At 56.7% G+C, this 26,145-nt stretch overlaps 2 protein-coding genes across 2 annotated transcripts in view; one reads left to right on the forward strand and one right to left on the reverse strand.

The window, feature by feature from the left end:
- Nucleotides 1-14,356, forward strand: part of LOC148784560 (uncharacterized) — a 36,807-nt gene extending 22,451 nt beyond the window's left edge. Inside the window, exon 2 of the mRNA XM_088876888.1 lies at nt 14,233-14,356. Coding sequence (XP_088733014.1) covers nt 14,233-14,356 — 124 coding nt within the window. The remainder of the gene's footprint in view (nt 1-14,232) is intronic.
- A 579-nt stretch (nt 14,357-14,935) lies between these two features.
- Nucleotides 14,936-25,673, reverse strand: LOC148784561 (uncharacterized). The gene is made up of 2 exons (XM_088876889.1): nt 22,101-25,673; nt 14,936-15,073 (listed from the first exon to the last, which is right to left on the reverse strand). Exons 1-2 carry the CDS (start codon nt 25,671-25,673, stop codon nt 14,936-14,938), a joined length of 3,711 nt encoding a protein of 1,236 aa, XP_088733015.1.
- Between the last annotated feature and the right edge of the window lie 472 nt (nt 25,674-26,145).

Consider the following 26,145-nt stretch of genomic DNA (forward strand, 5'->3'; position numbering starts at 1 on the left):
AGGCGGGCACTGCCGGGCGGGGCGGCGCGCGCCTGCGCGGGCACTGCCGGGCGGGGCCGCGCGCGCCTGCGCGGGCACTCGGGAGGGCGCGCGCCCGCCTGCGCGGACTGTGCCGGCCTGCGCGCGGGCGCCAGTGCGGGCACTGCCGGGAGCGCGGGCGCCTGCGCGGACTGTGCCGGCCTGCGCGGCGTGTGCCGGCCTGCCCGCGCGCGCCTGCGCGGCCTGTGCCGGCCTGCGCGCCCGCGCCTGCGCGGACTGTACCGGCCTGCGCGCACGCGCCTGCGCGGCCTGTGCGGCCTGCGCCGGCCTGCCCGCGCGCGCCTGCGCGGCCTGTGCCGGCCTGACCGCGCGCGCCTGCGCGGCCTGTGCCGACCTGCCCGCGCGCGCCTGCGCGGCGTGTGCCGGCCTGCCCGCGCGCGCCTGCGGGGCCTGTGCCGGCATGCGCGCGCGCGCCTGCGCGGCGTGTGCCGGCCTGCGCGCCCGCGCCTGCGCCGCCTGTGCGGCCTGCGCCAGCTTACACGCGCGTGCCTGCGCGGCCTGTGCCGGCATGCGCGCGCGCGCCTGCGCGGCCTGTGTTGGCCTGCGCGGACCGTGCCGGCCTGTGCGCGCGCGCCTGCGCGGCCTGTGCGGCCTGCGGCGGCCTGCCCGCGCGCGCCTGCGCGGCCCGTGCCGGCATGCGCGCGCGCGCCAGCGCGGCCCGTGCCGGCCTGCGCGCGCGCGCAGGCAGCCCGTGCCGAAGCGCGAGCGCGCGCGCCTTGGCCGACCACAGCATGAAAATTTGCACGTCACCTCAAAATGACATGATTAATTCATTTTTGTTGAAATAATTAATTTTTGAGGTGTGAAAATTTTTATTTAATTATTTTAATTATTAAAAAAATAATAAATAAAAGGAAAAAAATGGGAAAAATATGAAGACACAATAGAATAATATTTTAATTTTTTACGCATCGTATTTGTATCGCGAAATATTTATTTTATTATATTCAGTTATATTTGTGCGTCCCAAATGTTTGAAAAATAATTGGGAAAAAAACTGGAGAGTTCACGTTCGCGCGGACACTGCCGACGTGCGCGCGCAGGCAGCCACTGCCGACGTGCGCGTGCAGCAGCCACTGCCGACGGCCGCGCGCAGGCAGCCACTGCCGACGTGCGCGCGCGCGCCTGTACGGACAGTGCCGACGGCCGCACGGGCACTGCCGGGCGGGGCCGCGCGCGCGCGCCTGCGCGGGCACTGCCGGGGGGGCGCACGGGCGCCTGCGCGAGCACTGCAGGGCGGGCGCGCCTGCGCGGGCACTGCTGGGCGGGCGCGCGCGCGCCTGCGCGGGCACTGCAGGGCGGGGCCGCGCGCGCCCGCCTGCGTGGACTGTGCCGGCCTGCGCGCGGGCGCCAGTGCGGGCACTGCCGGGGGCGCGGGCGCCTGCGCGGCGTGTGCCGGCCTGCCCGCGCGCGCCTGCGCGGCCTGTGCCGGCCTGCGCGCCCGCGCCTGCGCGGACTGTACCGGCCTGCGCGCGCGCGCCTGCGCTGCCTGTGCGGCCTGCGCCGGCCTGCCCGCGCGCGCCTGCGCGGCCTGTGCGGCCTGCGCCGGCCTGCCCGCGCGCCCCTGCGCGGCCTGTGCCGGCCTGCCCGCGCGCGCCTGCGCGGCCTGTGCCGGCCTGCCCGAGCGCGCCTGCGCGGCCTGTGCCGGCATGCGCGCGCGCGCCTGCGCGGCGTGTGCCGGCCTGCGCGCCCGCGCTTGCGCCGCCTGTGCGGCCTGCGCCGGCCTGCCCGCGCGTGCCTGCGCGGCGTGTGCCGGCATGCGCGCGCGCGCCTGCGCGGCCTGTGTTGGCCTGCGCGGACCGTGCCGGCCTGTGCGCGCGCGCCTGGGCGGCCTGTGCGGCCTCCCCCTCGCTGCCCGCGCGCGCCTGCGCAGCCCGTGCCGGCATGCGCGCGCGCGCCAGCGCGGCCCGTGCCGGCCTGCGCGCGCGCGCAGGCAGCCCGTGCCGACGCGCGCGCGCGCGCGCGCGCCTTGGTCGACCACTGCATGAAAATTTGCACGTCACCTCAAAATGACATGATTAATTCATTTTTGTTGAAATAATTAATTTTTGAGGTGTGAACATTTTTATTTAATTATTTTAATTATTAAAAAAATTATAAATAAAAGGAAAAAAATGGGAAAAATATGAAGACACAATAGAATAATATTTTAATTTTTTACGCATCGTATTTGTATCGCGAAATATTTATTTTATTATATTCAGTTATATTGTGCGTCCCAAATGTTTGAAAAATAATTGGGAAAAAAACTGGAGAGTTCACGTTCGCGCGGACACTGCCGACGTGCGCGCGCAGCAGCGACTGCCGACGGCCGCGCGCAGGCAGCCACTGCCGACGTGCGCGCGCGCGCCTGTACGGATAGTGCCGACGGCCGCACGGGCGCCTGTGCGGGCACTGCAGACGTGCGCGCGCAGGCAGCCCGTGCCGACGTGGGCGCGCGCGCGCCTCGGGCGACCACTGCATGAAAATTTTCGCGTCACCTCAAAATCACATGATTAATTAATTTTTGTTAAATTAATTTATTTATGAGTTATGAAAATTTTTATTTAATTATTTCAATTATTAAAAAAAAAAAAAAAAAAAAAAAAAAAGGCTTGCGCGGACGCTGCCGGCGCGCGCGCGCCTGCGCGGGCACTGCCGGGCGGGGCCGCGGCGCCTGCGCGGGCACTGCCGGGCGGGCGCGCGCGCGCGTGCGCGGGCACTGCCGGGCGGGCGCGCGCGCGCGTGCGCGGGCACTGCCGGGCGGGCGCGCGCGCGCGTGCGCGGGCACTGCCGGGCGGGCGCGCGCGCGCGTGCGCGGGCACTGCCGGGCGGGCGCGCGCGCGCCTGCGCGGGCACTGCCGGGCGGGGCCGCGCGCGCCTGCGCGGGCACTGCCGGGCGGGGCCGCGCGCGCCTGCGCGGGCACTGCAGGGCGGGCGCGCGCGCGACTGCGCGGGCACTGCCGGGCGGGCGCGCGCGCGCCTGCGCGGGCACTGCCGGCCGGGCGCGCGCGCGCCTGCGCGGGCACTGCCGGGCGGGGCCGCGCGCGCCTGCGCGGGCACTGCCGGGCGGGGCCGCGCGCGCCTGCGCGGGCACTGCCGGGCGGGCGCGCGGGCGCCTGCGCGGGCACTGCCGGGCGGGGCCGGGCGCGCCTGCGCGGGCACTGCCGGGCGGGCGCGCGCGCCCCTGCGCGGGCACTGCCGGGCGGGGCCGCGCGCGCCTGCGCGGGCACTCGGGCGGGCGCGCGCCCGCCTGCGCGGACTGTGCCGGCCTGCGCGCGGGCGCCAGTGCGGGCACTGCCGGGGGCGCGGGCGCCTGCGCGGACTGTGCCGGCCTGCCCGCGCGCGCCTGCGCGGCCTGTGCCGGCCTGCGCGGACTGTACCGGCCTACGCGCGCGCGCCTGCGCGGCCTGTGCGGCCTGCGCCGGCCTGCCCGCGCGCGCCTGCGCGGCCTGTGCCGGCCTGCCCGCGCGCGCCTGCGCGGCCTGTGCCGGCATGCGCGCGCGCGCCTGCGCGGCGTGTGCCGGCCTGCGCGCCCGCGCCTGCGCCGCCTGTGCGGCCTGCGCCGGCCTGCCCGCGCGTGCCTGCGCGGCCTGTGCCGGCATGCGCGCGCGCGCCTGCGCGGCCTGTGTTGGCCTGCGCGGACCGTGCCGGCCTGTGCGGCCTGCGCCGGCCTGCCCGCGCGCGCCTGCGTGGCCCGTGCCGGCATGCGCGCGCGCGCCAGCGCGGCCCGTGCCGGCCTGCGCGCGCGCGCAGGCAGCCCGTGCCGACGCGCGCGCGCGCGCGCCTTGGCCGACCACTGCATGAAAATTTGCACGTCACCTCAAAATGACATGATTAATTCATTTTTGTTGAAATAATTAATTTTTGAGGTGTGAAAATTTTTATTTAATTATTTTAATTATTAAAAAAATAATAAATAAAAGGAAAAAAATGGGAAAAATATGAAGACACAATAGAATAATATTTTAATTTTTTACGCATCGTATTTGTATCGCGAAATATTTATTTTATTATATTCAGTTATATTGTGCGTCCCAAATGTTTGAAAAATAATTGGGAAAAAAACTGGAGAGTTCACGTTCGCGCGGACACTGCCGACGCGCGCGCGCAGGCAGCCACTGCCGACGTGCGCGCGCAGCAGCCACTGGCGACGGCCGCGGGCAGGCAGCCACTGCCGACGTGCGTGCGCGCGCCTGTACGGACAGTGCCGACGGCCGCACGGGCGCCTGTGCGGGCACTGCCGACGTGCGCGCGCAGGCAGCCCGTGCCGACGTGGGCGCGCGCGCGCCTCGGGCGACCACTGCATGAAAATTTTCGCGTCACCTCAAAATCACATGATTAATTAATTTTTGTTAAAATAATTTATTTTTGAGTTATGAAAATTTTTATTTAATTATTTCAATTATTAAAAAAATAAAAAATAAAAAATAAAAACGCTTGCGCGGACGCTGCCGGCGCACGCAGGCAGGCACTGCCGGGCGGGCGCGCGCTGCAGCCACTGCCGACGGCCGCGCGCAGGCAGCCACTGCCGACGTGCGCGCGCGCGCCTGTACGGACAGTGCCGACGGCCGCGCGCGCGCCTGTGCGGGCACTGCCGACGTGCGCGCGCAGGCAGCCCGTGCCGACGTGCGCGCGCGCGCGCCTCGGGCGTCGCGTCACCTCAAAATCACATGATTAATTCATTTTTGTTGAAATAATTTATTTTTGAGTTATGAAAATTTTTATTTAATTATTTTAATTATTAAAAAAAAAAAAAAAAAACGCTTGCGCGGACGCTGGGCATCGGGCGTCCACTGCATGAAAATTTTCGCGTCACCTCAAAATCACATGATTAATTCATTTTTGTTGAAATAATTTATTTTTGAGTTATGAAAATTTTTATTTAATTATTTTAATTATTAAAAAAAAAAAAAAAAAACATTTGCGCGGACGCTGCCGGCGCGCGCGCGCAGGCGGGCACTGCCGGGCGGGGGCGCGCAGCAGCCACTGCCGACGGCCGCGCGCAGGCAGCCACTGCCGACGTGCGCGCGCGCGCCTGTACGGACAGTGCCGACGGCCGCGCGTGCGCCTGTGCGGGCACTGCCGACGTGCGCGCGCAGGCAGCCCGTGCCGACGTGCGCGCGCGCGCGCCTCGGGCGTCGCGTCATGATAACTCTGCAATTATAATGATTTTATAGCAATTTAATCTTCCTTTTTAAGCCAAAATATTCCTAATTGTGTGATTTTATTGCATATTCAGCAAAAAGGAAGATTACAAGGACGTTTCTGCAAAATTGACAAAGTGCGCCCACGCCTAATGGAGTAGTCAACTCGGGATAAGGATAAGCACGAACGATTTTCCCAAGAGATAAAGGAATCATGTGTTTAGATTTAGAAAGGATTCTTTTGAGCTTATCTTTTGTAATCTATTTACCTTTTTAGAGTTTATCACGTATCTATCCCCCCACTACATTTAGATTCGTAGGGAACTTTTGTTATAAATAGGGGGGATCTCTTCATTAGAAGATTCAGTTTTTATCTTAAAACTCTATAGAATTCTCTGTTCATCTCTTCTCTTTTATTTTATTTTACTACCGGAATTAATGGAATTCCACTTTCTAGTGTGTTCTTCCATTAATATGTCCGGCTAAATTCCTTATTTCCTGGTTAAGGTATGGTGATTGCTTGATTCCCATTATGTTGTGAGATCTAATCTGCGTTCTACACTTGTCAAGCAAATATTCGTGTTATTCTCTGTGCTTTAATTACAAACATCTGATTTATGAATGATTCGGCCGGTTGTTCATTATCAAGAAGGTTTGCTTAGCTAATTGAACTTTATAAATCCGTGTAATTGTTTATTTAGTTCAATACTTAGTGGCAACGTAGCATGATTAGTTATGTCACAGTATTTAATTATGTTATGGGGAATGCATGTTCTAGTTTAAACGAATTGTCCTCGTAGGAGTTTGTTGATTAGAATCAGGCCTTTCTAATTCTTAATGCTGTTAATAGATTAAATCTTGTGGACGTTCCCAGGATTGTCTGTGCCGGCCTGCGCGCGCGCCTGCGCGGCCTGCGCGGCGTGTGCCGGCCTGCCCGCGCGCGCCTGCGCGCGCGCGCCTGCGCGGACTGTACCTGCCTGCGCGCCCGCGCCTGCGCGGCCTGTGCGGCCTGCGCCGGCCTGCCCGCGCGCGCCTGCGCGGACTGTGCCGGCCTGGCCGCGCGCGCCTGCGCGGCCTGTGCCGGCATGCCCGCGCGCGCCTGCGCGGCCTGTGCCGGCCTGCGCGCGCGCGCCTGCGCGGCCTGTGCGGCCTACGCCGGCCTGCCCCCGCGCGCCTGCGCGGCCTGTGTTGGCCTGCGCGGACCGTGCCGGCCTGCGCGCGCGCGCAGGCAGCCCGTGCCGACGCGCGCGCGCGCGCCTTGGCCGACCACTGCATGAAAATTTGCACGTCACCTCAAAATGACATGATTAATTCATTTTTGTTGAAATAATTAATTTTTGAGGTGTGAAAATTTTTATTTAATTATTTTAATTATTAAAAAAATAATAAATAAAAGGAAAAAAATGGGAAAAATATGAAGACACAATAGAATAATATTTTAATTTTTTACGCATCGTATTTGTATCGCGAAATATTTATTTTATTATATTCAGTTATATTGTGCGTCCCAAATGTTTGAAAAATAATTGAGAAAAAAACTGGAGAGTTCACGTTCGCGCGGACACTGCCGACGTGCGCGCGCAGGCAGCCACTGCCGACGGCCGCGCGCAGGCAGCCACTGCCGACGGCCGCGCGCGCCTCGGGCGTCGTGTCACCTCAAAATCACATGATTAATTCATTTTTGTTGAAATAATTTATTTTTGAGTTATGAAAATTTTTATTTAATTATTTTAATTATTAAAAAAAAAAAAAAAAAACGCTTGCGCGGACGCTGGGCATCGGGCGTCCACTGCATGAAAATTTTCGCGTCACCTCAAAATCACATGATTAATTCATTTTTGTTGAAATAATTTATTTTTGAGTTATGAAAATTTTTATTTAATTATTTTAATTATTAAAAAAAAAAAAAAAAAACGCTTGCGCGGACGCTGCCGGCGCGCGCGCGCAGGCGGGCGCTGCCGGGCGGGCGCGCGGTCGCAGGCGGGCACTGCCGGGCGGGCGCGCGCAGCAGCCACTGCCGACGGCCGCGCGCAGGCAGCCACTGCCGACGTGCGCGCGCGCGCCTGTACGGACAGTGCCGACGGCCGCGCGCGCGCCTGTGCGGGCACTGCCGACGTGCGCGCGCGCGCGCCTCGGCCGTCGCGTCACCTCAAAATCACATGATTAATTCATTTTTGTTGAAATAATTTACTTTTGAGTTATGAAAATTTTTATTTAATTATTTTAATTATTTAAAAAAAAAAAAAAAAAAACGCTTGCGCGGACGCCGGGCCTCGGGCGTCCACTGCATGAAAATTTTCGCGTCACCTCAAAATCACATGATTAATTCATTTTTGTTGAAATAATTTATTTTTGAGTTATGAAAATTTTTATTTAATTATTTTAATTATTAAAAAAAAAAAAAAAAAAAAAACGCTTGCGCGGACGCGCGGGCGCCAGTCGGCCATGCCTGTGCCCGCGCAGGCGCGCGCGCGCGGACGCCCCTCTGCCGTGCGCGCGCGGCCGGCGGCGGCGGGCGGCGGGGTCTGCCGGCCGGCGGCGTCTTCCGGCCGGCGGCGGTTTTTTCCCAAATTTTTTTCAAACTTTTGCGACGCATAATATAACTGAATATAATAAAATAAATATTTCGCGATACAAATACGATGCGTAAAAAATTAAAAAATTATTCTAATGTGACTTCATATTTTTCCCTTTTTTCCCTTTTATTTATTATTTTTTTAATAATTAAAATAATTAAATAAATATTTTCATAACTCAAAAATAAATTATTTCGACAAAAATTAATTAGTCATGTGATTTTGTGGTGACTTTCAAATTTTCGGCAGCGTCCGCAAAGGCGCCCTTGGGCAAGACGGCCGGCAGTGACTTGCGGAGTACGTGCGGGCGGCTAGGGGAGGCCGGCCGGCACGCAGGTGCGCAAACGGCCTACGAGCAGAGACTCTTACCGATTGGGGATTGCAAAACTGTTCGTATGGGAACTTCCTTGATGTGTGGGGATGCTATCCGCCAAGTATGAAGTCATTCCGAGGACGTTTGGGCAAGGAGATATAAGGGCGACGATCAGGCGCCACCCTGCGCGCGAGCAGGAGAGAAATGCGTGAAGCAGAGTGCTTTATCTTTCGAGATTTGCAAAACTGTTTCTATGGCGAGATCCTTGGAGTGTTGGGAAGACCTCCAAGATGTTTCAGAGGTAGACGGTTCCGTTTGGGTAGGAAACGACGATGATCTTCAGAGTCTGCCAGTGCAGTGGCGAGACTGTAATTTCAGAATATTGCGTGGGCAATTCCTCAGCGATGGATGATCGGATGGGGCTGAAATTCAAGAGTTATGATGTAGAAGTCGTAGGCTACGCTACGGTTCAAGCGGCACGTGATTTGGACATCGGTTGAGGGAGATACGAAAAAGGTGCGCTCCTCAACCCCTTTCAATGTCTACTGCTGGAAATAGAAAAAACTTTCTTAAGCCTATTATAAGGGGGGTATGATGCGGTGAGCTCCAGCCGGCCCTCCCCGTGCACGACGGCAGTGGCGGTAGGCAACGTCGGCACTAAATGAGCATCTCTTGGGGGCATGTTGGGGGCCTCCAAGGGCCGGCTCTAGGCATCTCAAAGGAGTGTTTAGAGTCCCCGAAAGGCATGGGAACCGGACGGGCAGCGTAGGGCCAGGACGGCCTACGTTGGGCACAAATGCGGCCGAGAGGTTCCGTGTGACGTGCAAGGTTGCTCCGCGGGCTGCGAGATATTTGGGGCAACACCTCTCGTGCGAATGGGTGATCGAGGCAAGCACTCCAAGACCTCGTGATCCAACTCATGGCACGTGCTATCGGGTTCTAGCCGTCCATGGGGGTCCGTTGGCCAAGATGAGCGGTCGTGGGGCGACGCCGCATTGTGGGCAAATTATGTAGCCACGTCGAAAGGCAAGAAGGCATGTCGGGCATGCCATGCGGGATCAAAGCAAGATGTCGGCATATCATGTGGGCCTCGGACTTAAGGTGCGGTCCTACTCGGGCGAGGCATAAAAGACGGCCACGACGAAGGCGTGCGCCAAGGATGCCCCGAGTGTGCATTGGACATGAGACGGGCGTTGCGGGCGCATGCGGAGCGCCGTAATGCCGAGGCAGAGCGAGGATGCTCCTTGCCATCGAGGGATGCGTCGGCGGGTTCCGAGATTGTGGGCGAGACGCATGGCGGCAGACTAGCTAGTCGGGGCCGGCCGCTAAGAGACGCTAAGGCGTGCATGCCGAGAGCCTCGGCGAACATGGGCATTTTGGATAGGCGAGCGCAAAGGCACGCGGTGCCGCGCAGGGATGCGTTCAGATGTCGTGCTAGCGAGCTTCAGTGTCGAAGACACGCGACGAACAGTCGGTAAACTCTGAGATGTGCGAAGGCTGGTCGAAGGTTGGGTGAAACCTGAGACGCCGCACGGGCGAAAAATATATTCCGCTGCGTGACAAGAGAGTCCGCCCGTGACAGTTGGTATCAGAGCCCGGTACCCGGGCTCTGTGCTCTTCAAAAAGAGAATTGTGCCCAGTTGAAGATCTGGATTGGCACACGCCTCTACATCAGGTAGAGCTCAGTTGGGTTGAGACCGTCAGTTGAGACAAGATTATGCCGTAATTCGGGCACAGATATGTGGCTTTGTTGTCTTGGGCTTTAAAATGCTTCAGCGAGCCGATTGTGAGATGGTATGATTTTGGGGGATGTCTGCCACAGAGATCATGTTGAGTAAAGTCCTTTTGCGCGAGTTTGGGCTGCTTCAAAGGGCAAGCGGCTACGGTCCAACTTTGATGATATTGGTTGGCAGTTGGGTTAGCGTCGCAGATATGTTGAGCGAGCTGTCAACCGTGGTCCGAAATTTTTTTTTTTTGGAAGGAACGAATATCAGATTTCAGAATTCATCTTGGCTTCCCTGAGCGAGAGGGGGACATGCCGATGCGTCGGGTGGACTGCGAGAGCCACGATTGCGAGATAAGCAACCATGTGTGCGGAGCTGCCGCAAGTCAGGAGGTGATCTAGGCGTTGAGGCCGTTTTGGTGTGCGAGATGCCACCTTTTGTGGAGAGTGGTGGATGAGGGGCCACCTTCTCATGAGGATTCGAGGAACCTTCCAGCGGGGAAGGATGAGCAGAATGTTGAGGTGCTTAGGCACAATTGCACATGAGGTGCTTGGAACAAGCCACCCTTGGGGTTGCGAGGAGTGGATGTTGAGACCCCTTCGTTTTGTGGGCAGTTGTCGGTATGAGCCGTATGTGGCCGAGCAGAAATGTGGGATGGAATGCTGTTGTGGTAGATGAGAGTGCGTCTAGAGGAAAGATGGCACGCTTCAAGAACCAGAGGGGCATAAGCATCCGTTATGAGAAAAACGGCAACTTGTCCGGAGCTTGAGTGGGTGCAACCCACTAAGCCGTGCGTTGGATGCTCGTCAGGAGCATAATTGAGCAGAATTGCGAATGTTCTTCGAGGGGATTCGGACACCATATTATGGGCTCTTTGGTTGATGGATTTCCGAGGGGGACTACCGAGTTGAGATTTGAGGGGAGCATCGGGCTCCATTGGCACCATGAGCGGCATGGTGCGGCCGGGCTAGGATTTGGAATTGAATTTGAGTTTGGCGGCCGGGCGAGGATTCAAGAAATCTTAGCCTTGTGTCGCGTTGTGAATGAAATCCCAGTCCCGCGATCTTTGGGGGCAGTGACCCTATTTTTGTGCTGAGTCAAGAGAGGACTCTTTGCAGAGATGTTCGGTCCACGAGTGGCGTGGTTCCGACAGTTTGGGCAATCGGCCCATGTGCGTTTAAGTTGGTTCAAGTGTGAACAACCGCAGCGGCGGGTATGAGTGTTTGCCGAGGACGGCAACACCTCGAGTGGGGGAGAGAGTGTGAAGCGTGCACACAGACTCCACACTTCGGTCGTTCCAAATCAATTCGAGTGTATCTGAGGCACTGTTTTGAGGGACATCAGAGTTTCAGAGGCGCACTTGATGGGACTTGAAGCACAGTTTGCTACCCACCCGTTTGAAAAGTCGTGAAGAGAGTACAGAATGCGTGTACAGACTTCCGACCTGTGGTATTTGCATTGTAAATTGAGTGTATTCAGACACTACCTGTGGGGGCAAACAGTCAGTGAGCAACAGTTCGGAGAGAGTGTAGCAGCGTACACAGACTCCATTATCGATTGAGCGACATTGGGGAAGAGAGTGTAGAGGAGTACACAGACTTCCAACTTGAGCAGACAATGAGAAATGCAGTGCATTGAGGCACGATTGTGGAGAGCTACCCGCCACTTTGGGAAGAGAGTGCAGAGAGAGGCACAGACTTCCGCTTTGAATTTTCGTGATGAATCGAGTGCGTTTGAGGCACTATGTTTTGTGGGGGAGCTTAGCACAGATTTGGGAAGAGGGTGTCGACGAGTACACGGACTTCCACTTGCGTTGAGATGATCACATCAGGTGCGGCAGAGGCACCGTTTGTGGGGAGATTACGTGGGGTGCTGAAGAGGCACTTCACGACCGAAGTGCTCGAAAGAGTAGGAGGACGGTCTGGTGTCGCGCGATACTGAGAGAGAGTATTGGGCACCGCATACACCTCAATCCTTCGTGTATGTGTTGACGAGGACGTCAACGGATCGAGTGGGGGAGAATGTCACTGGCCGCTCCTTGGGCAAGACGGCCGGCAGTGACTTGCGGAGTACGTGCGGGCGGCTAGGGGAGGCCGGCCGGCACGCAGGTGCGCAAACGGCCTACGAGCAGAGACTCTTACCGATTGGGGATTGCAAAACTGTTCGTATGGGAACTTCCTTGATGTGTGGGGATGCTATCCGCCAAGTATGAAGTCATTCCGAGGACGTTTGGGCAAGGAGATATAAGGGCGACGATCAGGCGCCACCCTGCGCGCGAGCAGGAGAGAAATGCGTGAAGCAGAGTGCTTTATCTTTCGAGATTTGCAAAACTGTTTCTATGGCGAGATCCTTGGAGTGTTGGGAAGACCTCCAAGATGTTTCAGAGGTAGACGGTTCCGTTTGGGTAGGAAACGACGATGATCTTCAGAGTCTGCCAGTGCAGTGGCGAGACTGTAATTTCAGAATATTGCGTGGGCAATTCCTCAGCGATGGATGATCGGATGGGGCTGAAATTCAAGAGTTATGATGTAGAAGTCGTAGGCTACGCTACGGTTCAAGCGGCACGTGATTTGGACATCGGTTGAGGGAGATACGAAAAAGGTGCGCTCCTCAACCCCTTTCAATGTCTACTGCTGGAAATAGAAAAAACTTTCTTAAGCCTATTATAAGGGGGGTATGATGCGGTGAGCTCCAGCCGGCCCTCCCCGTGCACGACGGCAGTGGCGGTAGGCAACGTCGGCACTAAATGAGCATCTCTTGGGGGCATGTTGGGGGCCTCCAAGGGCCGGCTCTAGGCATCTCAAAGGAGTGTTTAGAGTCCCCGAAAGGCATGGGAACCGGACGGGCAGCGTAGGGCCAGGACGGCCTACGTTGGGCACAAATGCGGCCGAGAGGTTCCGTGTGACGTGCAAGGTTGCTCCGCGGGCTGCGAGATATTTGGGGCAACACCTCTCGTGCGAATGGGTGATCGAGGCAAGCACTCCAAGACCTCGTGATCCAACTCATGGCACGTGCTATCGGGTTCTAGCCGTCCATGGGGGTCCGTTGGCCAAGATGAGCGGTCGTGGGGCGACGCCGCATTGTGGGCAAATTATGTAGCCACGTCGAAAGGCAAGAAGGCATGTCGGGCATGCCATGCGGGATCAAAGCAAGATGTCGGCATATCATGTGGGCCTCGGACTTAAGGTGCGGTCCTACTCGGGCGAGGCATAAAAGACGGCCACGACGAAGGCGTGCGCCAAGGATGCCCCGAGTGTGCATTGGACATGAGACGGGCGTTGCGGGCGCATGCGGAGCGCCGTAATGCCGAGGCAGAGCGAGGATGCTCCTTGCCATCGAGGGATGCGTCGGCGGGTTCCGAGATTGTGGGCGAGACGCATGGCGGCAGACTAGCTAGTCGGGGCCGGCCGCTAAGAGACGCTAAGGCGTGCATGCCGAGAGCCTCGGCGAACATGGGCATTTTGGATAGGCGAGCGCAAAGGCACGCGGTGCCGCGCAGGGATGCGTTCAGATGTCGTGCTAGCGAGCTTCAGTGTCGAAGACACGCGACGAACAGTCGGTAAACTCTGAGATGTGCGAAGGCTGGTCGAAGGTTGGGTGAAACCTGAGACGCCGCACGGGCGAAAAATATATTCCGCTGCGTGACAAGAGAGTCCGCCCGTGACAGTTGGTATCAGAGCCCGGTACCCGGGCTCTGTGCTCTTCAAAAAGAGAATTGTGCCCAGTTGAAGATCTGGATTGGCACACGCCTCTACATCAGGTAGAGCTCAGTTGGGTTGAGACCGTCAGTTGAGACAAGATTATGCCGTAATTCGGGCACAGATATGTGGCTTTGTTGTCTTGGGCTTTAAAATGCTTCAGCGAGCCGATTGTGAGATGGTATGATTTTGGGGGATGTCTGCCACAGAGATCATGTTGAGTAGAGTCCTTTTGCGCGAGTTTGGGCTGCTTCAAAGGGCAAGCGGCTACGGTCCAACTTTGATGATATTGGTTGGCAGTTGGGTTAGCGTCGCAGATATGTTGAGCGAGCTGTCAACCGTGGTCCGAAATTTTTTTTTTTTGGAAGGAACGAATATCAGATTTCAGAATTCATCTTGGCTTCCCTGAGCGAGAGGGGGACATGCCGATGCGTCGGGTGGACTGCGAGAGCCACGATTGCGAGATAAGCAACCATGTGTGCGGAGCTGCCGCAAGTCAGGAGGTGATCTAGGCGTTGAGGCCGTTTTGGTGTGCGAGATGCCACCTTTTGTGGAGAGTGGTGGATGAGGGGCCACCTTCTCATGAGGATTCGAGGAACCTTCCAGCGGGGAAGGATGAGCAGAATGTTGAGGTGCTTAGGCACAATTGCACATGAGGTGCTTGGAACAAGCCACCCTTGGGGTTGCGAGGAGTGGATGTTGAGACCCCTTCGTTTTGTGGGCAGTTGTCGGTATGAGCCGTATGTGGCCGAGCAGAAATGTGGGATGGAATGCTGTTGTGGTAGATGAGAGTGCGTCTAGAGGAAAGATGGCACGCTTCAAGAACCAGAGGGGCATAAGCATCCGTTATGAGAAAAACGGCAACTTGTCCGGAGCTTGAGTGGGTGCAACCCACTAAGCCGTGCGTTGGATGCTCGTCAGGAGCATAATTGAGCAGAATTGCGAATGTTCTTCGAGGGGATTCGGACACCATATTATGGGCTCTTTGGTTGATGGATTTCCGAGGGGGACTACCGAGTTGAGATTTGAGGGGAGCATCGGGCTCCATTGGCACCATGAGCGGCATGGTGCGGCCGGGCTAGGATTTGGAATTGAATTTGAGTTTGGCGGCCGGGCGAGGATTCAAGAAATCTTAGCCTTGTGTCGCGTTGTGAATGAAATCCCAGTCCCGCGATCTTTGGGGGCAGTGACCCTATTTTTGTGCTGAGTCAAGAGAGGACTCTTTGCAGAGATGTTCGGTCCACGAGTGGCGTGGTTCCGACAGTTTGGGCAATCGGCCCATGTGCGTTTAAGTTGGTTCAAGTGTGAACAACCGCAGCGGCGGGTATGAGTGTTTGCCGAGGACGGCAACACCTCGAGTGGGGGAGAGAGTGTGAAGCGTGCACACAGACTCCACACTTCGGTCGTTCCAAATCAATTCGAGTGTATCTGAGGCACTGTTTTGAGGGACATCAGAGTTTCAGAGGCGCACTTGATGGGACTTGAAGCACAGTTTGCTACCCACCCGTTTGAAAAGTCGTGAAGAGAGTACAGAATGCGTGTACAGACTTCCGACCTGTGGTATTTGCATTGTAAATTGAGTGTATTCAGACACTACCTGTGGGGGCAAACAGTCAGTGAGCAACAGTTCGGAGAGAGTGTAGCAGCGTACACAGACTCCATTATCGATTGAGCGACATTGGGGAAGAGAGTGTAGAGGAGTACACAGACTTCCAACTTGAGCAGACAATGAGAAATGCAGTGCATTGAGGCACGATTGTGGAGAGCTACCCGCCACTTTGGGAAGAGAGTGCAGAGAGAGGCACAGACTTCCGCTTTGAATTTTCGTGATGAATCGAGTGCGTTTGAGGCACTATGTTTTGTGGGGGAGCTTAGCACAGATTTGGGAAGAGGGTGTCGACGAGTACACGGACTTCCACTTGCGTTGAGATGATCACATCAGGTGCGGCAGAGGCACCGTTTGTGGGGAGATTACGTGGGGTGCTGAAGAGGCACTTCACGACCGAAGTGCTCGAAAGAGTAGGAGGACGGTCTGGTGTCGCGCGATACTGAGAGAGAGTATTGGGCACCGCATACACCTCAATCCTTCGTGTATGTGTTGACGAGGACGTCAACGGATCGAGTGGGGGAGAATGTCACTGGCCGCTCCTTGGGCAAGACGGCCGGCAGTGACTTGCGGAGTACGTGCGGGCGGCTAGGGGAGGCCGGCCGGCACGCAGGTGCGCAAACGGCCTACGAGCAGAGACTCTTACCGATTGGGGATTGCAAAACTGTTCGTATGGGAACTTCCTTGATGTGTGGGGATGCTATCCGCCAAGTATGAAGTCATTCCGAGGACGTTTGGGCAAGGAGATATAAGGGCGACGATCAGGCGCCACCTTGCGCGCGAGCAGGAGAGAAATGCGTGAAGCAGAGTGCTTTATCTTTCGAGATTTGCAAAACTGTTTCTATGGCGAGATCCTTGGAGTGTTGGGAAGACCTCCAAGATGTTTCAGAGGTAGACGGTTCCGTTTGGGTAGGAAACGACGATGATCTTCAGAGTCTGCCAGTGCAGTGGCGAGACTGTAATTTCAGAATATTGCGTGGGCAATTCCTCAGCGATGGATGATCGGATGGGGCTGAAATTCAAGAGTTATGATGTAGAAGTCGTAGGCTACGCTACGGTTCAAGCGGCACGTGATTTGGACATCGGTTGAGGGAGATACGAAAAAGGTGCGCTCCTCAACCCCTTTCAATGTCTACTGCTGGAAATAGAAAAAACTTTCTTAAGCCTATTATAAGGGGGGTATGATGCGGTGAGCTCCAGCCGGCCCTCCCCGTGCACGACGGCAGTGGCGGTAGGCAACGTCGGCACTAAATGAGCATCTCTTGGGGGCATGTTGGGGGCCTCCAAGGGCCGGCTCTAGGCATCTCAAAGGAGTGTTTAGAGTCCCCGAAAGGCATGGGAACCGGACGGGCAGCGTAGGGCCAGGACGGCCTACGTTGGGCACAAATGCGGCCGAGAGGTTCCGTGTGACGTGCAAGGTTGCTCCGCGGGCTGCGAGATATTTGGGGCAACACCTCTCGTGCGAATGGGTGATCGAGGCAAGCACTCCAAGACCTCGTGATCCAACTCATGGCACGTGCTATCGGGTTCTAGCCGTCCATGGGGGTCCGTTGGCCAAGATGAGCGGTCGTGGGGCGACGCCGCATTGTGGGCAAATTATGTAGCCACGTCGAAAGGCAAGAAGGCATGTCGGGCATGCCATGCGGGATCAAAGCAAGATGTCGGCATATCATGTGGGCCTCGGACTTAAGGTGCGGTCCTACTCGGGCGAGGCATAAAAGACGGCCACGACGAAGGCGTGCGCCAAGGATGCCCCGAGTGTGCATTGGACATGAGACGGGCGTTGCGGGCGCATGCGGAGCGCCGTAATGCCGAGGCAGAGCGAGGATGCTCCTTGCCATCGAGGGATGCGTCGGCGGGTTCCGAGATTGTGGGCGAGACGCATGGCGGCAGACTAGCTAGTCGGGGCCGGCCGCTAAGAGACGCTAAGGCGTGCATGCCGAGAGCCTCGGCGAACATGGGCATTTTGGATAGGCGAGCGCAAAGGCACGCGGTGCCGCGCAGGGATGCGTTCAGATGTCGTGCTAGCGAGCTTCAGTGTCGAAGACACGCGACGAACAGTCGGTAAACTCTGAGATGTGCGAAGGCTGGTCGAAGGTTGGGTGAAACCTGAGACGCCGCACGGGCGAAAAATATATTCCGCTGCGTGACAAGAGAGTCCGCCCGTGACACTGTGCCCGCGCAGGCGCGCGCGCGCGGGCGCCCGTCCGCCTTGCCTGTGCCCGCGTAGGCGCGCGCGCGCGGGCGCCAGTCGGCCCTGCCTGTGCCCGCGCAGGCGCGCGCGCGCGGGCGCCAGTCGGCCATGCCTGTGCCCGCGCAGGCGCGCGCGCGCGGGCGCCCGTCTGCCGTGAGCGCGCGGCCGCCGGCCGGCGGCGGCGTCTGCCGGCCGGCGGCGGTTTTTTCCCAAATTTTTTTCAAACCTTTGCGACGCATAATATAACTGAATATAATAAAATAAATATTTCGCGATACAAATACGATGCGTAAAAAATTAAAAAATTATTCTAATGTGACTTCATTTTTTTCCCTTTTATTTATTATTTTTTTAATAATTAAAATAATTAAATAAATATTTTCATAACTCAAAAATAAATTATTTCGACAAAAATTAATTAGTCATGTGATTTTGTGGTGACGTGCAAATTTTCGGCAGCGTCCGCAAAGGCGCGCGCGCGCACGCGGGGCTGTTTCCGCACCGGCGCGCTCGCGCCGGCGGGACTGTTTCCGCAAAGCCGCGCGCGCGCACGCGGGGCTGTTTCCGCACCGGCGCGCTCGCGCCGGCGGGGGTGTTTCCGCAAAGCCGCGCGCGCGCACGCGGGGTTGTTTTCGCACCGGCGCGCTCGCGCAGGCGGGGCTGTTTCCGCACACGCGCCGGCAGCGTCCGCACAGGCGTGCGCGCGCACGTCGGCAGTGGCTTCCTACACGGGCGCCCGTCTGCTGCCGACAGGCCTGCGCGCGCGCACGTCGGCAGTAGTCGGGCAGGCGGCGTCTGCCGCCGTCGGCAGTTTTTTCCCGATGCTTCCTCAATCTTCTGGGACGCATAATATAACATAATATAATAAAATAAATATTTCGCGATTCAAATACGATGCGTAAAAAATTAAAATATTATTCTAATCTGTTTTCATATTTTTCCCTTTTTTCCCATTTATTTATTATTTTTTTTAATAATTAAAATAATTAAATAAATATTTTAAATTAATAATTAATAATAATTATTTTAATTAAAATAATTAAATTAATCGTGTGATTTTGAGGCGACGTGAAAATTTTTATGTTGCGGCCGCCCAAGGCGCGCGGGCGCACGGCGGCAGTGCCCGAGCAGGCGCGGGCGCACGCCGGCAGTGCCCGCGCTGGCGCGCGCGCGGGCGCCCGTCGGCAGTGCCCGCGCGGGCGCGCGCGCGGGGGCGCCCGTCGGCAGTGCCCGAGCGGGCGCAGGCGCGGGCGCCCGACCGCCCTGCCTGTGCCCGCGCAGGCGCGCGCGCGGGCGCTCGACCGCCCTGCCTGTGCCCGCGTAGGCGCGCGCGCGCGGGCGCCCGACCGCCCTGCCTGTGCCCTCGCAGGCGCGCGCGCGCGGGCGCCCCGCCGCCCTGCCTGTGCCCGCGCAGGCGCGGGCGCCCGACCGCCCTACCTGTGCCCGCGCAGGGGCGCGCGCGCGGGCGCCCGTCCGCCCTGCCTGTGCCCGCGCAGGCGCGCGCCCGCGCGGGCACTGCCGACGGGCGCCCGCGCGTGCGCCAGCGCGGGCACTGCTGGCGTGCGCCCGCGCCTGCTCGGGCACTGCCGCCGTGCGCGCGCGCGCCTTGGGCGGCCGCAACATAAAAATTTTCACGTCACCTCAAAATCACACGATTAATTTAATTATTTTAATTAAAATAATTATTATTAATTATTAATTTAAAATATTTATTTAATTATTTTAATTATTAAAAAAAATAATAAATAAATGGGAAAAAAGGGAAAAATATGAAGACAGATTAGAATAATATTTTAATTTTTTACGCATCGTATTTGAATCGCGAAATATTTATTTTATTATATTATGTTATATTATGCGTCCCAGAAGATTGAAGAAGCATCGGGAAAAAACTGCCGACGGCGGCAGACGCCGCCTGCCCGACTACTGCCGACGTGCGCGCGCGCAGGCCTTTCGGCAGTAGACGGGCGCCCGTGTAGGAAGCCACTGCCGACGTGCGCGCGCGCGCCTTTGCGGAAACAGCCCCGCGTGCGCGCGCGCGCCTTTGCGGACGCTGCCGAAAATTTGCACGTCACCACAAAATCACATGACTAATTAATTTTTGTCGAAATAATTTATTTTTGAGTTATGAAAATATTTATTTAATTATTTTAATTATTAAAAAAATAATAAATAAAAGGGAAAAAAGGGAAAAATATGAAGTCAGATTAGAATAATTTTTTAATTTTTTACGCATCGTATTTGTATCTCGAAATATTTATTTTATTATATTCAGTTATATTATGCGTCGCAAAAGTTGAAAAAAATTTGGGAAAAAACCGCCGCCGGCCGGCAGACCCCGCCGGCCGCCGCCGGAGGCCGGCGGCCGCGCGCGCACGGCAGACGGGCGCCCGCGCGGGCACAGGCATGGCCGACTGGCGCCCGCGCGGGCACAGGCATGGCCGACTGGCGCCCGCGCGCGCGCGCCTGCGCGGGCACAGGCAGGGCCGGCTGGCGCCCGCGCGCGAGCGCCTGCGCGGGCACAGGCACGGCGGACGGGCGCCCGCGCGCGCGCGCCTGCGCGGGCACAGGCAGGGCGGTCGGGCGCCCGCGCCTGCGCGGGCACAGGCAGGGCGGACGGGCGCCCGCGCGCGCGCGCCTGCGCGGGCACAGGCAGGGCGGTCGGGCGCCCGCGCGCGCGCGCCTGCGCGGGCACAGGCAGGGCGGCGGGGCGCCCGCGCGCGCGCGCCTGCGCGGGAACAGGCAGGGCGGTCGGGCGCCCGCGCGCGCGCGCCTGCGCGGGCACAGGCAGGGCGGTCGGGCGCCCGCGCGCGCGCGCCTGCGCGGGCACAGGCAGGGCGGTCGGGCGCCCGCGCCTGCGCGGGCACAGGCAGGGCGGTCGGGCGCCCGCGCCTGCGCCCGCTCGGGCACTGCCGACGGGCGCCCCCGCGCGCGCGCCCGCGCGGGCACTGCCGACGGGCGCCCGCGCGCGCGCCAGCGCGGGCACTGCCGGCGTGCGCCCGCGCCTGCTCGGGCACTGCCGCCGTGCGCGCGCGCGCCTTGGGCGGCCGCAACATAAAAATTTCCACGTCGCCTCAAAATCACACGATTAATTTAATTATTTTAATTAAAATAATTATTATTAATTATTAATTTAAAATATTTATTTAATTATTTTAATTATTAAAAAAATAATAAATAAATGGGAAAAAAGGGAAAAATATGAAGACAGATTAGAATAATATTTTAATTTTTTACGAATCGTATTTGAATCGCGAAATATTTATTTTATTATATTATGTTATATTATGCGTCCCAGAAGATTGAAGAAGCATCGGGAAAAAACTGCCGACGGCGGCAGACGCCGCCTGCCCGACTACTGCCGACGTGCGCGCGCGCAGGCCTGTCGGCAGCAGACGGGCGCCCGTGTAGGAAGCCACTGCCGACGTGCGCGCGCGCGCCTGTGCGGACGCTGCCGGCGCGTGTGCGGAAACAGCCCCGCCTGCGCGAGCGCGCCGGTGCGAAAACAGCCCCGCGTGCGCGCGCGCAGCTTTGCGGAAATAGCCCCGCCGGCGCGAGCGCGCCGGTGCGGAAACAGCCCCGCGTGCGCGCGCGGGGCTTTGCGGAAAAAGCCCCGCCGGCGCGAGCGCGCCGGTGCGGAAACAGTGCGCGCGCGCGCCTTTGCGGAAACAGCCCCGCGTGCGCGCGCGCGCCTTTGCGGACGCTGCCGAAAATTTGCACGTCACCACAAAATCACATGACTAATTAATTTTTGTCGAAATAATTTATTTTTGAGTTATGAAAATATTTATTTAATTATTTTAATTATTAAAAAAATAATAAATAAAAGGGAAAAAAGGGAAAAATATGAAGTCACATTAGAATAATTTTTTAATTTTTTACGCATCGTATTTGTATCGAGAAATATTTATTTTATTATATTCAGTTATATTATGCGTCGCAAAATTTTGAAAAAAATTTGGGAAAAAACCGCCGCCGGCCGGAAGACGCCGCCGGCCGGCAGACCCCGCTGGCCGCCGACGCCGCCGGCCGGAAGACCCCGCCGGCCGGCGGCCGCGCGCGCACGGCAGACGGGCGCCCGCGCGCGCGCGCCTGCGCGGCCACAGGCATGGCCGACTGGCGCCCGCGCGCGCGCGCCTGCGCGGGCACAGGCAGGGCCGACTGGCGCCCGGTTGCAGTGCCCGCGCGGGCGCGCGTGCGGTGGCTCCCGTCGGCAGTGCCCGAGCGGGCGCAGGCGCGGGCGCCCGACCGCCCTGCCTGTGTCTCACGAGGCGCCTATCACACAGCGCGTCGTGTGGCTAGTAGTCCGCTGACTACGTCCGCCAATACCTCCGCTCGGCACAAATGCAGCGCGCCGAATATATCAGAGTCGGGAGGAACAAATCACAAAACAGTAAATTGCGCACGCGGATTCAGAAAACCAAATTGCATTGAACTGAAAATGCGTATACAATGATCAACGATGCTAGAGCAAGGGGATCGCCTTGAGGGGGACTCTAACACGTCACTAAACCAAGCTTCTTGAACTCATTCCCCCCTATAATAGGCTTAAAAAAATAAATCCTATTGTCTACACTAGACACTAGAAAGGCTGAAATTTGCAACTCAAGAGGTATAACGTCCCCTTGAGGAATCTAAACAACAGAAAGCAAATAACAAAGCAGTAACAAAGCAATAAAAGGCCTACACCTAGGACTCTAAGACTAGTTGGTTGTCCAGCGTCTGTCGATGAAGGCTGAGTGGTCGGCCATGTAGAACGGTTGAGTGGCCGAAGTGCGCGTCACGGGGCCTAGTGAATGGGCAGCCCGTGACATTCTCCCCCACCTGAGATAGCGACGTCCCCGGCGCTACGGAAGCATGGCACGCTTCGACAAGAGGTAGAAACGCCTTTAGGTTTGTCACTCGCTCCCAAGTGTTCTCCTCGCTGCTGCATCCCCTCCATTTCACCAAATACTCTGTGTGGTCTTTCTTCGTGGTACTCGTCGCTCGGTGATCTAGGATTACTTCAGCCACCTTCTCCTTCGTCTTCTTCAATTCGAGTTGTGGGCGGCTGGGTTGATTGCGGGTATCGTCTTCCTTGTCTGCTGAATACTTTTTCAATTGGCTGACATGGAAAACGTTGTGGATCTTCCACCACGGCGGCAACTCCACCTTGTACGCCACCGTCCCAATACGCCTAAGGACAGGCAAAGGACCAACATATTTCTGCATCAACCGAGGATCTCTCCACCTTGATGACTTTGACAATTTCGGATTCGGGACCTTCACCAGCACCAGGTCTCCCGCATTGAACCCAATGAAGCGGCGATTCTGATCTGCATACTTCTTCATCCGCTTCTGAGCTGTCTCCAGGCAACTTCTAACGATATCAACATTCTTCTTCCACTCCTGGGAGAAACTTCGAGTAAGAGGGGATCTCACACTTTGGGGAATGTCAAAAGTGTGAGGAAGGAGCGGCTGCTGCCCAGTAATGATTTCAAAAGCGCTCTTGTTGGAGGTGGAAGAGCTCTTTTGAACATTGAAATATAGCTGAGCGACATCCAGGAGTTTCACCCAATCCTTCTGCGTACCTCGCACAAAGTGCCGAAGGTAGTCCTCCAATGTAGAATTAAAGCATTCTGTCTGACCATCGGACTGTGGATGATAGCTCGAGCTCATGGAACGTGTGGACCCGAGAAGCTTGAACAACTCGGTCCGGAAGACGCCAGTGAATCGGGAGTCACGATCACTGACAATATCTTTTGGCAGTCCCCAATGCTTGACGATGTGCTTGAAAAAGAGATGAGCTGTCCCTTTTGCTGTAACGTGTTTGGGTGCTGCGATGAATGTAGCATATTTTGAAAAATGATCTACCACGACAATGATAGAGCCTAAGTTCCCGACCTTAGGCAATCCAGAGATGTAATCCATGGAGACGCTCTCCCATGGACGCTTTGGGATGGGAAGTGGTTGCAGCAGACCGGCCTTCTTCTGATGGTCTGCCTTGTCCTGCTGACAAATCAAACAAGTGCGGACATGCGTCTCGACATCGTCCCGCATCTGTGGCCAGTGATAGGCCCTCCGCACTGAAGCAAACGTGCGCTCCTGTCCTTGGTGTCCCGCCCAAAGTGTGTCGTGGCATTCGGAAAGAAGTGATTTCCGTAGGTCCCCGCCTCTCGGAACATATACGCGGTTTCCCTTGGTCATCAGCAATCCATCCTCGATCCAAAAGTGTCGAGCCTTGCCCTGCTCGACAAGCCGAATCAGGCGTCGCGCCGCGGGATCTCTCGGTAGTAACTCCCGCACCTGATCCTTCGTAGAGATAGCAGCCACGCTAGAAGAGAGCGCTGCTATCGACTCCAAGTTCGCCAAGTCCGCCCTGCGGCTCAAGGCGTCTGCTGACTGCTTCCTAAGCTCCACAAGCTTAGGTTGCAGTATTCTGTACGGTGCCCTAGCGGGCGGTCTCGTGCCAGGCACCAACTCGATCTCGTGATCCACTGCCCTCTTCGGTGGTAGCTTCCTAGGCAGCTCGTCTGGCATCACGTCTTTAGACTCCCCCAACAGTTCCTTACTACCGCCCGGGGTGGGCCCTGACACCTCTTCCATCTCTTCAAAACAAAGGGTACCCAAGTAGGAGATCTCATCCTGCTTGTGCCCCTTCTCAAACTGCATGGCCGACAAGTTCTTCTCTCTAGTACGTCCGGCCAAGGTAGGAATGACACACGGCTTCGCCCCCAATATCATCAGCGAATCGGCATGAGGTAAGACAGCAGTGCGTGTATCCCGTAGAAATTCAAGCCCAAGGATAAGCTTGAAGTCGTCCATTGCCACAACAGAAAGATTGGTCTTGCCCTCATAAGCACCAACCTTAATCAGCACAGACTTGGCTACACCGGCAATGGGTTGTGCAGCCGAGTTGATCGCCTTCACACGCCCAACTCCCTTCTCCAGCACGAGCCCGAGTCTCGCCACTTCGGCGCTCGCAAGGTAGTTGTGAGAGGCTCCAGTGTCGATCATGGCTCGAATCGGCTTGCCATGAATCTTCACATCAACGAACATCAACCCTTTCTTCCGAGGAATCCGGGGCTGAACATCTTCTTCTTTCTTCTCCGGCTGCTCCACAGTAAGAGCCGGGATGGTCTTTTCCGCAAGGGGTGGCGCGACTCTCTTCGCCGCCACCGTAGAGAATGTGTTGCACCATTGGTTCACGGCCCCCAAGTTGTCCTCATCCTCCTCCGTGTCATTCTCACCACCTGCCTCTGCTTGTGGCTCCACACTCTTTGAGGACGACGCCTTGTCGGTAAAGGTCGTTGCCAGTGCATTCAACACCTGTCTCTTCGGGCAATCCCGATACATATGCGGACCATCGCAGATCAAACACCCTCTTCTCCTCTCGGGTGCTCCCTGCCTGTTCTCTTGGGGCTTGTTCCTGTTTGAACTGCCCTGTGAGCCATTCTGAGAGTGGGGCCTCTGGTCTCCCCCACCTCTGTTGAAGTTATTCCTGAACCATCTCGTCCCATTCGACTTCTCCCGCTCAGGACTAGGCGTCGCCTGCCTATCCTTTTGAGTCTCTAGGTTGAAATCGGCCAGGCGTTCGGCCGCTATAATAGCCGAACTCAAATCGGTCACTCGTTGCCTCTGCAACTCGTTTCTCGCCCACTGTTTCAAGCCTTCCATGAAAGTGAACAGCTTGTCTGCCTCCGACATGTCTCGGATGTTCAGCATCAGCGCTGAGAAAGCTTTGACATATTCCCGCACGGAACCTGTATGCTCAAGCTTTCGCAATGCCCTCCTGGCATTGTACTCCACATTCTCGGGGAAGAACTGCTCTCTGATCGCCTCCCGTAGAAGAGCCCACGTGTCGAGCTGTATTTGATGTGCCTGGATCTCCGCAAACTTGGTCCGCCACCATAGCTTTGCGTCACCAGTCAGGTACATGGTCGCAGTCGCAACCTTCCTTGCCTCGTCCCGCACGTCTGCCGCAAGGAAGTACTGGTCCATGTCGAAGAGGAAGTTCTCGACCTCCTTCGCATCACGCTCACCGCTATAGGCCTTCGGTTCTGGTATTCGAAGCCTAGCACCGGGGTCGTGAGCAACCATAGGCGTGCTACCCACTGCACGCTGGAGCAGTCCGATCTGAATGGACATCTGCTCCATGTCACGCCGCATATCGGCAATGCTGTCGTTTCCGAATACGCCAGCCATCTCCTGAATCACCTGCCGACATTCGTCCAACTCCGAATTCAGCACCGTGATCTCAGATTCTAGGGAAGAGACCTTCGTCTCCAATTCCACCAACCGGGAGTGTCCGTCCTCCGGGTTCTCAGCTCTCTCGCTGGTTGAAGCTGCGGCATGTCGCGGGCTTTCCGGATCTTGCCCCGATGCCCTCGCAGCAGTAGCGGTCCGCCTCGGCCCCATCGTGGCACGAGGCTCTGATACCACCTCTCACGAGGCGCCTATCACACAGCGCGTCGTGTGGCTAGTAGTCCGCTGACTACGTCCGCCAATACCTCCGCTCGGCACAAATGCAGCGCGCCGAATATATCAGAGTCGGGAGGAACAAATCACAAAACAGTAAATTGCGCACGCGGATTCAGAAAACCAAATTGCATTGAACTGAAAATGCGTATACAATGATCAACGATGCTAGAGCAAGGGGATCGCCTTGAGGGGGACTCTAACACGTCACTAAACCAAGCTTCTTGAACTCATTCCCCCCTATAATAGGCTTAAAAAAATAAATCCTATTGTCTACACTAGACACTAGAAAGGCTGAAATTTGCAACTCAAGAGGTATAACGTCCCCTTGAGGAATCTAAACAACAGAAAGCAAATAACAAAGCAGTAACAAAGCAATAAAAGGCCTACACCTAGGACTCTAAGACTAGTT

The sequence above is a fragment of the Sesamum indicum genome, linkage group LG13, assembly GCF_026168435.1.
Source record: "Sesamum indicum cultivar Baizhima isolate 11 linkage group LG13, ASM2616843v1, whole genome shotgun sequence".
Lineage (NCBI taxonomy): Eukaryota > Viridiplantae > Streptophyta > Magnoliopsida > Lamiales > Pedaliaceae > Sesamum > Sesamum indicum.

Bases quoted from the DNA above. Each gene is read 5' to 3' on its own strand.
- LOC148784561 (XM_088876889.1), bottom strand. From the start codon at position 25,673: ATGGGGCCGAGGCGGACCGCTACTGCTGCGAGGGCATCGGGGCAAGAT. The intron at 15,074-22,100 runs GTGGGGGAGAAT...TTGCCCCCACAG, and splicing joins CGGGGACGTCGCTATCTCAG to GTAGTGTCTGAATACACTCA.